This window comes from Salvelinus namaycush, chromosome 11 (genome assembly GCF_016432855.1).
Source record: "Salvelinus namaycush isolate Seneca chromosome 11, SaNama_1.0, whole genome shotgun sequence".
NCBI lineage: Eukaryota > Metazoa > Chordata > Actinopteri > Salmoniformes > Salmonidae > Salvelinus > Salvelinus namaycush.
The window spans coordinates 44,793,631-44,812,518 of record NC_052317.1 but is presented as its reverse complement, the minus strand read 5'-3'; the positions used below and the strand labels follow the sequence as shown (position 1 = coordinate 44,812,518).

Here is an 18,888-nt window from a genome sequence, read left to right as displayed (position 1 = left end):
CCACCTCCCTCTCTCTCTCTTCCACCTCTCGCTCTCTCCTCTTTCCACCTTTCATCTGCGTTACGGTTCCACCTATGGTCAGAATCACACCTTAGCTGAGGTAATGAGTAGCAGAATGAGATATCTGCTGAAGATGGGGCTGGGAGGCAGCGTAGAGGGTCTGCAATTTACAGATCAGCAGTGTTTGTTTACAACACTGGAGTAAATATTGGGTAGAACACGTCTGACTTCCTGAATATGAATATTAGAGTCTGAGAAAGGGATGTTTGCATGTAAATATAGAAAAATATCTGCCATTTAGCAGACACTTTTAACCAAAGCGACTTACAGGTTTTTGTGCATACATTTTACGTATGGGTTGTCGCAGGAATCAACCCTACTACCCTGCTGTTACCAACAGAGCTACAAAAGGATCACATGGGTTTATCGGAGGGGTTAAGGACATGAACTAAGCTCACAGGTAGCTCAAATTAAAGTAATAAAGATTTGATATCATCACCTTATGGTGTGCTGTTCTCCTCAAATTACAGTAATAAAGATTTGATATCATCACCTTATGGTGTGCTGTTCTCCTCAAATTACAGTAATAAAGATTTGATATCATCACCTTATGGTGTGCTGTTCTCCTCAAATTACAGTAATAAAGATTTGATATCATCACCTTACGGTGTGCTGTTCTCCTCAAATTACAGTAATAAAGATTTGATATCATCACCTTATGGTGTGCTGTTCTCCTCAAATTACAGTAATAAAATTTTATATCATCACCTTATGGTGTGCTGTTCTCCTCAAATTACAGTAATAAAATTTTATATCATCACCTTACGGTGTGCTGTTCTCCTCAAATTACAGTAATAAAGATTTGATATCATCACCTTACGGTGTGCTGTTCTCCTCAAATTACAGTAATAAAGATTTGATATCATCACCTTATGGTGTGCTGTTCTCCTCAAATTACAGTAATATAGATGTAATATCACCACCTTACGGTGTGCTGTTCACCATTCAGCAGAAAACACTTCGGGAAGCAACTTCAAATGTAAAACGTCTCTCACCTCTGCCTTGGAGCATTTTGGCATTAAAAGGTAAATGTAGTGCCTATGTCATAGATAAAAACGACAAACTCTTAAAAAGCCAATTAACACGGAGTTACATCAAATCAACAGCCTAGGCCTGTGGAGTTACATCAACCAACAGCCTAGGCCTGTGGAGTTACATCAACCCAACAGCTTAGCCCTGTGGAGTTACATCAACCCAACAGCCTAGCCCTGTGGAGTTACATCAACCAACAGCCTAGCCCTGTGGAGTTAATTCAACCAACAGCCTAGCCCTGTGGAGTTACATCAACCAACAGCCTAGCCCTGTGTAGTTACATCAACCAACAGCCTAGCCCTGTGGAGTTACATCAACCCAACAGCCTAGCCCTGTGGAGTTACATCAACCAACAGCCTAGCCCTGTGGAGTTACATCAACCCAACAGCTTAGCCCTGTGTAGTTACATCAACCCAACAGCCTAGCCCTGTGGAGTTACATCAACCCAACAGCCTAGCCCTGTGGAGTTACATCAACCAACAGCCTAGCCCTGTGGAGTTACATCAACCAACAGCCTAGCCCTGTGGAGTTACATCAACCCAACAGCCTAGCCCTGTGGAGTTACATCAACCCAACAGCCTAGCCCTGTGGAGTTACATCAAACCAACAGCCTAGCTCTGTGGAGTTACACCAACCAACAGCCTAGGCCTGTGGAGTTACATCAACCAACAGCCTAGCTCTGTGGAGTTACATCAACCAACAGCCTAGCCCAAAACGTCCTCTGGTCTATTAACATTTCCTGCTAGTTCCTCTCTGCCTCAGTGATGTGTCTGTCCCCTCAGTGATGTGTCTGTCCCCTCAGTGATGTGTCTGTCTCCACAGCAATGTGTCTGTCTCATCAGTGATGTGTCTGTCTCATCAGTAATGTGTCTGTCCCCTTAGTGATGTGTCTGTCCCCTCAGTGATGTGTCTGTCCCCTCAGTGATGTGTCTGTCCCCTCAGTGATGTGTCTGTCCCCTCAGGGATGTGTCTGCCCCCTCAGGGATGTGTCTGTCTCCACAGCAATGTGTCTGTCTCATCAGTGATGTGTCTGTCTCATCAGTAATGTGTATGTCCCCTCAGTGATGTGTATGTCCCCTCAGTGATGTGTCTGTCCCCTCAGTGATGTGTCTGTCCCCTCAGTGATGTGTCTGTCTCCACAGCAATGTGTCTGTCTCATCAGTGATGTGTCTGTCTCATCAGTAATGTGTATGTCCCCTCAGTGATGTGTCTGTCCCCTCAGTGATGTGTCTGTCCCCTCAGTGATGTGTCTGTCCCCTCAGCGATGTGTCTGTCCCCTCAGCGATGTGTCTGTCCCCTCAGCGATGTGTCTGTCCCCTCAGCGATGTGTCTGTCTCCTCAGCGATGTGTCTGTCCCCTTAGTGATGTGTATGTCCCCTCAGTGATGTGTCTGTCCCCTCAGTGATGTGTCTGTCTCGTCAGTGATGTGTCTGTCTCGTCAGTGATGTGTATGTCCCCTTAGTGATGTGTCTGTCCCCACAGTGATATGTCTGTCCCACAGTGATGTGTATGTCCCCTTTGTGATGTGTCTGTCTCGTCAGTGATGTGTATGTCCCCACAGTGATGTGTATGTCCCCTTTGCAATGTGTCTGTCTCATCAGTGATGTGTCTGTCCCCTTAGCGATGTGTCTGTCCCCTTAGCGATGTGTCTGCCTCATCAGTGATGTGTCTGTCCCCTTAGTGATGTGTATGTCCCCTTTTGTGATGTGTATGTCCCCTTTTGTGATGTGTCTGTCCCCTCAGTGATGTGTCTGTCCCCTCAGTGATGTGTCTGTCCCCTCAGTGATGTGTCTGTCTCGTCAGTGATGTGTCTGTCTCGTCAGTGATGTGTCTGTCCCCTCAGTGATGTGTCTGTCTCGTCAGTGATGTGTCTGTCTCGTCAGTGATGTGTCTGTCTCGTCAGTGATGTGTCTGTCCCCTCAGTGATGTGTCTGTCCCCTCAGTGATGTGTCTGTCCCCTCAGTGATGTGTCTGTCTCGTCAGTGATGTGTCTGTCCCCTCAGTGATGTGTCTGTCTCGTCAGTGATGTGTCTGTCTCGTCAGTGATGTGTCTGTCCCCTTAGTGATGTGTATGTCCCCTTTGTGATGTGTCTGTCTCGTCAGTGATGTGTCTGTCCCCTCAGTGATGTGTCTGTCCCCTTAGTGATGTGTATGTCCCCTCAGTGATGTGTCTGTCCCCTCAGTGATGTGTCTGTCCCCTCAGTGATGTGTCTGTCCCCTCAGTGATGTGTCTGTCTCCACAGATGAGTCTGTCCCCTCAGTGATGTGTCTGTCTCGTCAGTGATGTGTCTGTCCCCTCAATATACCCAGAGGACTCCCGATATCTCCAGGAGTGATAGGTATACGTTTTGTCTTTACCTGTTGTCTGTTAGTGCCTTTTAGCTAGCTAGGCCCATCTTCTTTAAATGCTGTCTGTCTCCCCAGTAGCCTACTTGGTCTGTGAACTGCTGACTGCTCATAACTTGCAGATGATTGTTGACACATCAACCAGGATTAAGGGGCAGGTCAATTTGTGACTTGTTTTGTTAATCAGTGGCTGCATTTGAAGAGGAGTGGTTTCTCCTCTCCTAGGCAATCAGCAATTGGGATATATTGGCACGGTCTGCTGGCCTTCGACTTTGTCTCTGGACTAACAAAACCAGTGCCAATATATCCTCCAAACACCGGCTTCTCGGGCATTATCCAGTTGGGAAAACAACCTGTAAGTTACCACATTGACCCATTTCACATTGACCCATTTCACATTGACCCATTTCACATTGACCCATTTTCACATTGACCCATTTCACATTGACCCATTTCACATTGACCCATTTTCACATTGACCCATTTCACATTGACCCATTTCACATTGACCCATTTCACATTGACCCATTTCACATTGACCCATTTCACATTGACCCATTTTCACATTGACCCATTTCACATTGACCCATTTTCACATTGACCCATTTCACATTGACCCATTTCACATTGACCCATTTTCACATTGACCCATTTCACATTGACCCATTCCACATTGACCCATTTCACATTGACCCATTTTCACATTGACCCATTTCACATTGACCCATTTCACATTGACCCATTTTCACATTGCAATTTTCTTGTTGTCTGATTGCGTTCGTCAATTACAAAACCACATTTTAAGAAAAGTACATGTCTAAAGATTACTTATTGAACATTGCTTAGCTCCAGAGTATTTTCACTACTTAGAAAAAACATAATTTTGTAGAGTTTTTCCCCATCACACCCCTTTTCATGACGATGCTAGCAGACATGTGAGTGAGTGCTAGCTAGCTACTCACCAGAACATTAACAACAACAGCACAAACACATGGACCAGCTACAAGTAGTAAGTTACAAATGCACTATCCTAAACAAGTTAAATGTATTCCACACACATAGCTACGTTGTCACACCCTGGCCTTTGTTATATTGATTTTCTTTATTAGTTTAGTTAGGTCAGGGTGTGACATGGGGGATGTTTGTGTGTTTTGTCTAGTTTAGGGTGTGTGTATTGTTTAGGGGGTTTTGTAGTATGTATGGGGTTGTGTTCAGTGTAGGTGTTTAGGAAAGTCTATGGTTGCCTGATTTGGTTCTCAATCAGAGACAGCTGTTTATTGTTGTCTCTGATTGGGAGCCATATTTAAGGCAACCATAGGCTTTAGGTGTTTGTGGGTAATTGTCTATGTTCTATGTTGCATGTGTGCACTTAGTTCGTTTTAGCTTCACGATCGTTTGTTTTTGTTCGTTTAATAAGTGTTTGTTTTTTTCTTCATTAAAAGAAGATGTCTTTTTTCCACGCTGCGCCTTGGTCCACTCATTCGTCTCATAACGATCGTGGCAGAATTACCAACCAAACAAGGACCAAGCAGCGTGTCAAGCAGCAGCAGGAGCAGCGCATACAGGATTCATGGACTTGGGAGGAGATATTGGATGGTAAGGGACCTTGGGCACAACCGGGAGAATATCGCCTCCCTCGTGAAGAGCTGGAGGCAGCTAAAGCCGAGAGGAGGCGATATGAGGAGGCCGCACGGAAGCAAGGCTGGAAGCCCGCAAGTCAAACCCAAACATTTCTTGGGGGGGGGGGGGGGGGCTACAACGGAGTGTGGCGAAGCCAGGTAGGAGACCTGCGCCAACTCCCTATGCTTATCGTGGAGTGCGAGAGTACGGGCAGACACCGTGTTATGCGGTAGAGCGCATGGTGTCTCCTGTACGTGTGCATAGCCCGGTGCGGGTTATTCCACCTCCCCGCACTGGCAGGGCTAGATTGGGCATTGAGCCAGGTGCCATGAAGCCGGCTCAACGCGTCTGGTCTCCAGTGCGTCTCCTCGGGCCGGCATACATGGCACCAGCCTTACGCATGGTGTCCCCGGTTCGCCAACACAGGCCAGTGCGGGTTATTCCACCTCCCCGCACTGGTCGGGCTACGGGGAGCATTCAACCAGGTAAGGTTGGTCAGGCTCAGTGCTCAAGGGAGCCAGTACGCCTGCACGGTCCGGTATATCCGGCGCCACCTCCCCGCCCCAGCCCAGTACTACCAGTGCCAACACCACGCACCAGGCTTCCAGTGTGTCTCCAGAGCCCTGTTCCTCCTCCACGCACTCGCCCTATGGTGCGTGTCTCCAGCCCGGTACCACCAGTTCCGGCACCACGCACCAAGCCTCCTGTGCGTCTCCAGAGTCCTGTGCGTCCTGTTGCTGCTCCCCGCACTAGCCCTGAGATGAATGTCCCCAGCCCGGTACCACCAGTTCCGGCACCACGCACTAGGCCTAATGTGCGTCTCCAGGGTCCAGTATGCCCTGTTGCTGCTCCCTGCACTAGCCTTGAGGTGCGTGTCCTTAGCCCGGTACCTCCAGTTCCGGTACCACGCACCAGGCCTACTGTGCGCCTCAGCCGGCCAGAGTCTGCCGTCTGCCCAGAATCGCCTGCGCTATCCGTCTGCCCAGAATCGCCTGCGCTATCCGTCTGCCCAGAGCCGTCAGAGCTGCCCGTCTGCCCAGAGCCGTCAGAGCTGCCCGTCTGCCCCGAGCCGTCAGAGCCGCCCGTCTGCCCCGAGCCGTCAGAGCCGCCCGTCTGCCCCGAGCCGTCAGAGCCGCCCGTCTGTCCCGAGCCGTCAGAGCCACCCGTCTGTCCCGAGCCGTCAGAGCCGCCCGTCTGTCCCGAGCCGTCAGAGCCGCCCGCCTGTCCCGAGCCATCAGAGCCGCCCGCCAGTCAGGAGCAGCCAGAGCCGTCCGCCAGACAGGATCAGCCAGAGCCGTCCGCCAGACAGGATCAGCCAGAGCCGTCCGCCAGACAGGATCAGCAAGAGCCGTCCGCCAGACAGGATCAGCCAGAGCCGTCCGCCAGACAGGATCAGCCAGAGTCGTCCGCCAGACAGGATCAGCCAGAGTCGTCCGCCAGACAGGATCAGCCAGAGCCGTCCGCCAGACAGGATCAGCCAGAGCCGTCCGCCAGACAGGATCAGCCAGAGCCGTCCGCCAGACAGGATCAGCCAGAGCCGTCCGCCAGACAGGATCAGCCAGAGCCGTCCGCCAGACAGGATCAGCCAGAGCCGTCGGCCAGCCATGACCAGCCAGAGCCGTCGGCCAGCCATGACCAGTCAGGAGCTGTCAGACAGTCAGGAGCTGTCAGCCAGTCAGGAGCTGTCCTCCAGTCATGAGCTGCCCTCCAGTCCGGAGCTACCCCTCAGTCCGGAGCTGCCGTCCCTCAGTCCGGAGCTGCCGTCCCTCAGTCCGGAGCTGCCGTCCCTCAGTCCGGAGCTGCCCCTTAGTCCGGAGCTTCCCCTTAATCCAGTGGGGTTAATTTGGAGGGTGGTCATTGGGAGGAAGCTACAAAAGCGGGGATTGACGATGGTGGGATGGGGACCATGCCCAGAGCCTGAGCCGCCACCGTGGACAGATGCCCACCCAGACCCTCCCCTAGACTTTTGGTGGTGCGCCCGGAGTCCGCACCTTTGGGGGGGGGGGGGCACTGTCACACCCTGGCCTTTGTTATATTGATTTTCTTTATTAGTTTAGTTAGGTCAGGGTGTGACATGGGGGATGTTTGTGTGTTTTGTCTAGTTTAGGGTGTGTGTATTGTTTAGGGGGTTTTGTAGTATGTATGGGGTTGTGTTCAGTGTAGGTGTTTAGGAAAGTCTATGGTTGCCTGGTTTGGTTCTCAATCAGAGACAGCTGTTTATTGTTGTCTCTGATTGGGAGCCATATTTAAGGCAGCCATAGGCTTTAGGTGTTTGTGGGTAATTGTCTATGTTCTATGTTGCATGTGTGCACTTAGTTCGTTTTAGCTTCACGATCGTTTGTTTTTGTTCGTTTAATAAGTGTTTGTTTTTTTCTTCATTAAAAGAAGATGTCTTTTTTCCACGCTGCGCCTTGGTCCACTCATTCGTCTCATAACGATCGTGACATACGTCTAGTCTTTTTGGTCGCTGGGTCCCCACATTTTCCACTCTGCTACTACGAATAGCTTGAATATTCTATAATGGCGCCAGAGAGGATGGCTGCCGTTTTTTACGGGCTCCTAACCAACTGTGCGGTTTGCTAAAAAAAAAATTGCATTGTTTTGTAAAATTATTTTGTACATAATGTTTCCGCCACTGTCTCTTATGACCAAAAATAGCTTATGCATATCATAACCGCGATTACTCGCCTCGAACTGGACGAAGATTTTTTTCTTTAATGAGTCCGACGCAAAGGATCTACTACTTCCCCGAGACCAGGCCCAAAAACCTGTCATACGCGTGAAGAAAAGACTGACATATAGGGGGCGGAGATCGGGGTGCCTTGTGAGAATTCGTCGGCGTGTATTGTGTGCCTTGACACAATCCTGTCTCGGAGCACTACAGGACCTTACATAGACAGGTGTGTGCCTTTTCAAATCATGTCCAATCAATTGAATTTACCACAGGTGGACTCCAATCAAGTTGTAGAATCATCTCAAGGATGATCAATGGAAACAGGATGCACCTGAGCTCAATTTCGAGTCTCATAGCAAAGGGTCTGAATACTTCTGAAAATAAGGTATCTGTTTTTATTTTAAATGAATATGCAAAACATTCTAAAACCTGTTTTATTTTGTCATTATGAGGTATTGTGTGGAGATTGAGGGGTCTAAATACTTCCCGAATGCACTTTATACTTCACTTTCTCTTGTCAACATGAATTTGTACATGTGGCAGATGCGATGTGACTCCATCAGGTGGAGTTATGGTTAGAAAGGAGAGAGCAGGGACTGTGAGAGGCAGACCCTCTGCTGCTTTCTCCCTCCCTCCACTGAGACTAATGTCGTGTTCAAAACAACTGGGACCTCGGAAATCCCCGACTTTTGACTTTCAGTGCGTTCAAGACAACTGGGAAATCAGACAAAAAGTAGGTTTGACAGGGAAGAAATGGTTTTGAACGGTCTTCCAAGCAGGAAACTCGGGCAACTTTCTAGAGCTTCGACTTTCTGACCTGAAGATCATTGACGTCATGATTTGACCTTGTTCTTTTCCCAAGTTTCCACAATGACCATCGGATGCAGGTATCATCAGTCCAGTAAAATAAAAAAGCTAATTATTTCAATGTATGCTCTGCAGAGCCTCGCAAGTGCTACACCAACTGATCTTTTGTTATCAAAGCTCGAGCTTTGAAATTTAATATGGTCTGAGAATAGCAATATCGGCAGGCCAGGCATATAGCCAATATGCTGTGATAATGTATTAGGCCTACTGCTCAAACCTCATTCCTACAGAGCTGATTTTAATAAATTAAAATTGTTAAAAAAAATTTAAAGTCATGTTGAAAAAAGAAATCTGAGCGGTAGATCATGTGGTTTGCTTTTTTGACTGCGAAAGTGATCTTGACTCAGAAAAGGTTGGTGACGACTTGATTCAGAGTAAACTAGACTCACGTTGCTTAGTGCTGACGCTGTTACACATTCTCAGTGTAAGAAATTAACACCTACAGTAAAATCCTTTTTGGGGTGTTTTTTTTTAACACCTGTGGTGTAAAGCCTAATTTGCAAATTTCCCAGGGTGCCTTTTTCTTTTCAAGTGAATTGTAGAGTGACCACCCCATGGCTGTGCTTGTTAGTTACAGAGACATGCTTATTGAATTATTTCCCTTTAAAGGCATGTGGTTATCACCAAGTGAATGTCTAGGCAAATACTATCATTACAATTAAACTCTATGAGAATACATTAGATACATCATAAGACCTTACTTTGATGGCCTAGTCTTACCCTAATACAGTGGTGTTGCAAAACTCCTGGTTTACAGGCCACATCTGGCCTGCAAGTCTCATTATGCTGGCTGGCAAAGTGATGTGTAATTATTTTTGGGAATCCAGCCAGAGTTATCCAACAGTTGAGATTTTTATTCAACCTGCATTCAGAATAACTAAAAGGATTAAGAACTCTGGTAAAGGAGACTGCCTCAACCATTTAAATGGGAACAACCATTTCAGCAACGGGTGCAATCAAATCAAATCAAATGTATTTATATAGCCCTTCGTACATCAGCTGATATCTCAAAGTGCTGTACAGAAACCCAGCCTAAAACCCCAAACAGCAAGCAATGCAGGTGTAGAAGCACGGTGGTGCCGGACTGAGGAAAATAATAAATCTAACTAACTGATTGGATTAGTTTAGACAAAAATATGTTATTTATCTTTGTGTAGAAAAAGATTAATCAATCCATCAATATACATTCAAAACAATGATATTAAAAACAATCCTAAAAAATGTACTTGCAGTAGAGCATGCTGGGAAATATGATAATGATGGGTGTGGTTGTGATGGGACTGTTTAACTCTCCAAAGTGTACAACAATATCTCTGGCTACTAACACCAACACTGGGGTTTATTTTACACCACTGAATGTTAATTTCACCCTTACAGAATTAATTTAACTCCTGAATCAACACTACAAAATAACACTGAAAAATAAACACTGGCCAATTTGCTGTGGACGCATACAGGCACAGGTACAGGTACAGCGGTCCCATTTGGAGAACAGCTGTGGAGGGTTATTATGATCCACAGGTTGTTCATTATGCATCTATGGAGCTATAAAATGATCTACTGAATCTGTAATGTTTTCTATCTCTGTAAACCTTTGGGAATCTCCTGATGAAACAATGACCAGGATATTTCATAGGACATTAATGTTTGCTGGGGGGGGGACAGACGGATGAGACGGGGGACGGGGGGGACGGGGAGTTCCCTGGCTGTCCACCAAAGATGGAGGTCAAATTTAAATCTGGGCCTGCATCCCAAATAGCACCCATTCCCTATATAGTGCACTACTTTTGACCAGGGCCGTATGTATTGTAATGAATAGGGTGCCGTTTGGAATGTAACTCTGATAATTACAGGGATGTTAGCGTATTCAGGGCCTGGCCCAGCGCTCATTAGAATGCAAAACAGAGCATTCTGCTCATAAAACATGAATCGACCCTAAAAGGATTTTAATTAAAATATTAAACACAAAATGTTTGATTCGGGGTAGCATGTAAATCATGCTATATGTGGAGCCCTTACCAGAGCTAGCTAAAAGCTCACTTTTATCATAATGTATTCACATCAGGTAGTTGACCATATACCTGTGACCGTCAAAAAATAAAGGAAACATTTGAGTCAATGAGGGAAACAAAGTAAATTGAAAGCAGGTGCTTCCCCACAGGTGTGGTTAATTAAGCAATTAACATCCTTAGGGTCATGTATAAAAAATGCCCAGTTGCCCATTATTTTGGCTACCATGGAAAGAAGAGCTCTCAGTGACTTTGAAAGAGGTCTTGTTGGAGCATAGGGGGTTTAGTGTATGTGCAGAAAAAGTACTCAATTGTCATACTTGAGTAAAAGTAAAGACACCTTAAAAAGAAAATAACTGAAGGCAAAGTCACCCAGTAAAATACAACTTGAGTCAAAGTATTTGGTTTTAAATATACTAATTATGCATCAAAATTAAATGGAATTGCTCAAATGTACTTAAGTATCAAAAGTAAAACTATAAACCATTTCACATTCCTTATGTTAAGTAATCCAGACGGCACAATTTTTTATTTAAGGATAGCCAGGGGCACACTCCAACACTCAGACATTATTGTGACCTGATTCAGGAAACTATATGTCGGAAGTCACGACTTCACAGGAGAGCCGTTGGAACGTATAAAATATTTTTTTTAATCAAAATGCGTTTTCTGGCAGAAATGCCTTGAACATGTGAACTTTCATGTGCCTTAATAACAAACTCATATGCCATCTGTAAATACGAATAAAATTGTTAAATTACGAGCCTTGTTGGTTAACCCACAGAAAAAGGTAGCAACCGTCCGACTAGCCACGATTGGCTTAGATAATGAGCTGGGCATGCCGAGAGAGGAGTTCGGATTGGTTTGCCAAAGAAGTTTGTCAGTCTGTGTTGATAATCCTGTCGAACTCGGCTTTTTAAAAAATGTATAAGTGTGGCTCTCCACTTTCTGGAGAATCAAGTTTGGAAATCAGTGGAAGTATGGTGGCGAAAGAGATGGAGGAAACACCTGTCTCCGGATTACTTCTTCAAACTAAGGGCAACTGTGGCATGGCATTCCTGACAGGGAGACGTGTCTCTAATGCATGATGATATAAAGTTATACAGGTCAGATATTACACATTTTCTAATTTTGACAGAAAGTGGTTTCGTTTCAAGCTAAAGTGTACTGTTAGCTAGCTAGCTAACGTTAGCTGGCTGGCTCCCTAGCCAATGTTATTATTCGTTTCCCAGAGCATTGTGCTGTTCTAGTTAGAGCCTAATGTTAGGTAGCTAACATTTAACATGGTTGGTTAGCTCCCAGCACTTTTGTTTAACTAGCTAACGTTGGCTGGCTGGCTCGTTAGCTAACGTTACGTGACGTGTGTACAACACCCGTTGAATATGGCCAGTGTCAGTAAACGTCTGCAAAAAAAAAAGTGTAATGAAATTGTTGCCATCAGAGTTTGTTAGGCTGTTTTCATGTTATCCAGAGGTAAACTAATCATCGACCAGAGCGTCAAGTGTGTGCTTTGAGAGCGAAGCGAGATGGGTGGGGCTTAGGGTGAGGGATGAGGGATGGGTGGGGCTTAGGGTGAGGGATGAGGGATGGGTGGGGTTTAGGGTGAGGGATGAGGGATGGGTGGGGTTTAGGGTGAGGGATGAGGGATGGGTGGGGTTTAGGGTGAGGGATGAGGGATGCGTGGGGTTTAGGATGAGGGATGGGTGGGGCTTAGGGTGAGGGTAGAGGGATGGGTGGGGCTTAGGGTGAGGGTAGAGGGATGGGTGGGGCTTAGGGTGAGGGTAGAGGGATGGGTGGGGCTTAGGGTGAGGGATGAGGGATGGGTAGGGCTTAGGGTGAGGGATGGGTGGGGCTTAGGGTGAGGGATGGGTGGGGCTTAGGGTGAGGGATGGGTGGGGCTTAGGGTGAGGGATGAGGGATGGGTGGGGTGAGGGTGTGAACAATGCTGAATGGGTGTCGACAAGAGCTCTTCACTAGATAGCAAAACAGGCGATTTTCTTGTTGATTCAAAGCAGAATTACTTTCCCATTGTTACTCAAATGCAGTCTATGATATACCATTTTGTAGCTCTGAGCCTCTACTTTCATATAATGTAAAAAACACCATTTCAAATGTTGATACATAAGAACGAATCCAGGTGGTGAGTCATGAGTTACAAACGAAGCATTTGTGTTTAGTCCGCCAGATCAGAGGCATTAGGGATGACCAGGGATGTTCTCTTGATAAGTGTGTGAATTGGACAATTTTTCTGTCAAAATGTAATGAGTACTTTTGGGTGTCAGGAAAAATGCATGGAATAAAAAGTACATTATTTTATTTAGGAATGTAGTGAAGTAAAATTAAAAGTTGGTAAAAATATAAATAGTAAACTACAGATACCCCAAAAAACTACTTAAGTAGTACTTTAAAGTATTTTTTACTTAAGTACTTTACACCTTTATGTGTGTGTTTGCGCCTGTGTGCATGTCTCAGTCACCAGATTTCTACCCAATTGAACACTTATGGGAGATTCTGAGACAGCGTTTTCCACCACCATCAAGAAAACACCAAATTATGGAATTTCTCAGGGACGAATGGTGTCGCATCCCTCCAATAGAGGGGATGTGGAAAAAGGGGGAGAACTCGATATGTTGTTTTGAAACAGTTTGGTTACTAGCTAGCTACCTTTTGAGTTTGGCTTCCACGACGCGGTTGGAATCAGTTCTGGGACTGCTGCTATTTGCTTTTGCCGGCAGCGTAGCCTAGTGGTTAGAGTGGAGGGGCGGCAGGTAGCCTAGTGGTTAGAGTGTTGGCCTAGTAACCGAAAGGTTGCAAGATCAAATCCCTGAGCTGACAAGGTACAAATCTGTCGTTCTGGCCCTGAACAAGGCAGTTAACCCACTCTCCCTAGGCCGTCATTGAAAATAAGAATTTGTTCTTAACTAAATGTCCTAGTTAAATAAAGGTTAAATAGATAGATATGTTTTTAGAGCCATATCCATGCAATGCTTAGAGAAGATATCATGTCAAGTGTTGTGGTTGCAGGTTCTAAAGCCTATTATTTTGAAGTGTTGCCGTAGGCCACCAAGTGCGAACAGTCTATCTAAATAATATTTGTGAAACGCTTGATAGCGTATGTGCTGTAAACAGAGAGGTCTACTTTATTGGGGACCTGAATATTGACTGGTTTTCATCAAGTTGTCCGCTCAAGAGGAAGCTTCTTACTGTAACCGGTGTCTGTAATCTGGTTCAGGTTATTAATCAACCTACCAGGGTGTTTACAAACACTACAGGAACAAGATCATCCACATGTATCGATCACATGTTTACTAATTTGTTCCAAATTGTTTGCATAGTCAACTTACACACAGCTCTGACACACACACTTACCCCACCAGACATGCCACCAGAGGTATTTTAACAGTGCTCAAATCCAGAACAAATTGAAGAAAGAGTACAGTATTATATGGAGCCATTATTGCATGAAACTCCCTTCCATTTCTTATTGCTCAAATGAACAGCAAACCTGGTTAAAGAAAAACACCTCATGGCACAATGCCTCTTGCCTATTTGACCTAGATACACAAAAGTATGTGCACACCTGATTGTCGAACATCTCATTCCAAGATCATAGGTATTAATATGTAGTTGGCTCCCCTTTTGCAGCTATAACAGCCTCCACTCTTCTGGGAAGTTTTTCCACTAGATGTTGGAACATTGCTGCGGGGACTTGCTTCCATTCAGCCACAAGAGCATTAGTGAGGTCCGACACAGATCACTGACCATTTCGAATCCCACCGTACCTTCTCCGCTGTGCAATCCGGTTTCCGAGCTGGTCACGGGTGCACCTCAGCCACGCTCAAGGTCCTAAACGATATCATAACCTCCATCAATAAGAGACAGTACTGTGCAGCCGTCTTCATCGACCTGGCCAAGGCTTTCGACTCTGTCAATCACCGTATTCTTATTGGCAGACTCAATAGCCTTGGTTTCTCAAATGACTGCCTCGCCTGGTTCACCAACTACTTCGCAGATAGAGTTCAGTGTGTCAAAATGGAGGGCCTGTTGTCTGGATCTCTGGCAGTCTCAATGGGGGTATCACAGGGTTCAATTCTCGGGCCGACTCTTTTCTCTGTATATATCAACGATGTCGCTCTTGCTGCGGGTGATTCTCTGATCCACCTCTACGCAGACGACACCATTCTGTATACATCTGGCCCTTCTTTGGACACTGTGTTAACTAACCTCCAAACGAGCTTCAATGCCATACAACACTCCTTCCGTGGCCTCCAACTGCTCTTAGTCGCTAGCAAAACCAAATGCATGCTTTTCAACCGTTCGCGTCCCGCATCCGCCCGCCCGACTAGCATCACTATTCTGGACGGTTCTGACCTAGAATACGTGGACAACTACAAATACCTAGGTGTCTGGCTAGACTGTAAACTCTCCTTCCAGACTCATATCAAACATCTCCAATCCAAAATCAAATCTAGAATCGGCTTTCTATTTCGCAACAAAGCCTCCTTCACTCACGCCGCCAAACTTACCCTAGTAAAACTGACTATCCTACCGATCCTCGACTTCGGCGATGTCATTTACAAAATAGCTTCCAATACTCTACTCAGAAAATTGGATGCAGTCTATCACAGTGCCATCCGTTTTGTTACCAAAGCTCCTTATACCACCCCCCACTGCGACCTGTATGCTCTAGTCGTTATTTATTGCCATACCACCTCATGCCATTTGCACACACTGTATATAGACTTTCTTTTTTTTCTATTGTGTTATTGACTGTACGCTTGTTTATTCCATGTAACTCTGTGTTGTTGTTTCTGTCGCACTGCTTTGCTTTATCTTGGCCAGGTTGCAGTTGTAAATGAGAACTTGTTCTCAACTAGCCTACCTGGTTAAATAAAGGTGAAATAAAAAAATGTTGGGCGATAAGGCTTCGCTCGCAATTGGCGTTCCAATGAATCGCCAAGGTGCTTGATAGGGTTGAGGTCAGGGCTCTGTGCAGGCCAGTCAAGTTCTTCCACACCGATCTCGACAAACCATTTCTGTATGAACCTCGCTTTGTGCACGGGGGCATTATCATGCTGAAACAGGAAAGGGTCTTCCCCAAACTGTTGCAACAAAGTTGGAAGCACAGAATCGTCTAGAATTTCTTTGTATGCTGTAGCGTTAAGATTTCCCTTCACTGGAACTAAGCGGTCTAACCTGAACCACGAAAAACAGCCCCAGACAATTATTCCTCCACCAAATTTCAAAGAAGCTCCCAATAAACATTTATTGTGATGACGTTGCTTCAAGAGGCAGTTTGGAACTCGGTAGTGTGTGTCGCAATCGAGGACAGACGATTTTTATGCGCTACATTTTCAGAACTTGGAGGTCCTGTTCTGTGAGCTTGAGTGGCCTACCACTTCGGCTGAGCTGTTGTTGCTTCTAGATGTTTCCACTTCCCATTAACATCACTTACAGTTGACCGCGGCAGCTCTAGCAGGGCAGAAATGTGATGAACTGACATGTTGGAAAGGTGGCATCCATTGACGGTGTTGGAAAGGTGGCATCCATTGACTGAGCTCATCGGTAAGGCCATTCTACTGCCAATGTTTATCTATGGAGATTGCATGTCTGTGTGCTCGATTCCATACACTTGTCAGCAACGGGGGTGGCTGAAATAGCTGAATCCACTGATAAAAATAAAAAACATACTTTTGGCAATAGTGTGTGTGTATGTATTGATATGCAGGCTATGTGTGCCATTTTAAAATGTATGTAGTTCTGTCCTTGAGATGTTCTTGTCTATTAATGTTCTATATTATGTCATGTTTTGTGTGGAACCCAGAAAGAGTCGCTGCTACCTTCACAACAACTAATGGGGACCCTAATAAAATACCTAGAATCTATGCCAAGGCGCATTGAAGCTGTTCTGGCGGCTCGTGGCGGCCCAGCGCCTTAGTAAGAAACTTTATTTTGGTGTTTCGTTTGTTTTGTAGATTACCTGTAGATTGGAGCAGCCTGACCACAGCCAAACCAAATACAATGAAACAAACTAACTTTGTTCCTAGATCCGTTTAAAGCATTCACAAATACTTTGGCACACAATACAATAATTCTTGGTACAGGTCTCTCTATAGTAAAATAGATCTATGATCTCAATGGAATAGAACTTTTTTAAATAAAAACTAATTAACCATCTCTCTTACCTGCCCTGCACCTTGATGTCAGAGATGGCGTAGAAGTATCTGGACAGGTTGTTCTCATCCACCATGGTGGCCCCGGTGGCCGGTTTCAGCAGCCGTATCCTCAGGTCCGTCACCGTGAAGAAGTCCCGCAGATTCCTGGTGGTGTCCAGTTGACCGTACAGCGATGCCATGTTGTGCAGCCGCGGTCCGGCGAACAGCGCGAACCGATCCTTGATCTCGAAGCGGACGGTTTTATCGTACTTCCACACGTAGCCTCGGGAGTAGTCCTCGGTGCAGATGATGTCGAGGAGGGTTCGCTGGGTCAGCTCGTTAACCGTCTTGGGCTCCATGGTGAAGGCGTCGAGGCAGTCGGTAGCGTAGAACTGGTAAGGGGTCCAGGTTTTACCATAGTCTAACGATTTCTCCAGAAGCATCTGCTCAGGGCGGCCGGACTCGAAGGTGAGGATGATGTCGTCCGTCAGCTCGATAGTTTTGTTCCAGGACAGTGTGATGTTGACCTCCAGGGGTTTGGGGAACGTATTCCATGAACTGGATTGCCAGAAGGTTGTGGGGTTGCGGCCCTCGAAGTCGAACATGAGCTCCGGAGGATGGGCTAGTTCATCTGTGGAGGCGTCACACTCGTTGTTGCACATGTAAGGGTTTTCCTGTGAGAAACAGACGTCAAAGAGTGAAGAAATACCAGGGTTCATTCAGCATCATTATGAGACATTATAATGGCGTCATAAGGGCCCACTCTGCTTATGACAAGTCTTGCAATGTATTGTAACTGCATCATAATGCATTATAACTATTGACTAGGATAAAGTACAACTGGGAAGAACAACTGCAAAATAATCTTCCAATTGACTAACCATCTTCATCCTGTACACTGTGCATCCTGTACACTGTGTAACCTGTACACTGTGCATCCTGTACACTGAGCATCCTGTACACTGTGCATCCTGTACACTGTGCATCCTGTACACTATGTATCCTGTACACTATGTATCCTGTACACTATGTATCCTGTACACTGTGCATCCTGTACACTATGTATCCTGTACACTGTGTATCCTGTACACTGTGTATCCTGTACACTGTGTATCCTGTACACTGTGCATCCTGTACACTGTGCATCCTGTACACTGTGTATCCTGTACACTGTGCATCCTGTACACTATGTATCCTGTACACTGTGCATCCTGTACACGGTGTATCCTGTACACTCTGCATCCTGTACACTGTGCATCCTGTACACTATGTATCCTGTACACTGTGCATCCTGTACACTATGTATCCTGTACACTATGTATCCTGTACACTGTGTATCCTGTACACTGTGCATCCTGTACACTATGTATCCTGTACACTGTGTATCCTGTACACTGTGCATCCTGTACACTGTGCATCCTGTACACTGTGCATCCTGTACACTGTGCATCCTGTACACTGTGCATCCTGTACACTGTGCATCCTGTACACTATGTATCCTGTACACTATGTATCCTGTACACTGTGCATCCTGTACACTGTGCATCCTGTACACTGTCTTTTCACCACCCCTCTCCTCTACTAACAATGTCACCTACTACTAGTAGAGAGATAATTCATCTATCCATAATTACATTGGGAATCTGTCTAACGTCTCTTCACCTCCATCCTCTACTCCTGTATTCTCCACCACTCATTCTCCCCAGTATGTCTCCGGTCTCATCTACTCTACCAACCACATTGACTGTGTGATGGATATTCCTGCTGTTCCTATAATATAGATGGGAGCGGAATCCTCAATGACTACCTCTTATGAAACACATAGCTGAGAAACATACATATTTCATGGGCCTTCATCTGCACAGCACTGCCTGCACCACCGAGACTCAGCACGACTCTGTGTGTGTTTGTGTGTGTGTGTGTGTTCTTTGTGTACGTATGAGTGTTTGAGAATGAGAATGCATTAAACACACTCCCATTGACATTCATCTCACCTCTACCTACTCTGTATAACAATGGGGCCAGCCACAGATGAGACTTTGATTCAATATAAAACATTCGTTAGCCTGTAATAATTTCAGAGTACTAATGTTGGCTATTTTAAAATGTAAAAAGTACTTAGCAC

General features: G+C 45.8%; 1 protein-coding gene across 1 annotated transcript in view; it reads right to left on the bottom strand.

Annotated features, from left to right (window-relative positions):
- The window catches only part of LOC120056227 (netrin-G1-like), a 70,649-nt gene extending 53,218 nt beyond the window's left edge, over positions 1-17,431 (bottom strand). Inside the window, exon 1 of the mRNA XM_039004477.1 lies at positions 16,794-17,431. Within this exon, the coding sequence (XP_038860405.1) occupies positions 16,794-17,425 (632 nt within the window). The 5' untranslated portion in view covers positions 17,426-17,431. The remainder of the gene's footprint in view (positions 1-16,793) is intronic.
- Positions 17,432-18,888: the final 1,457 nt, after the last annotated feature.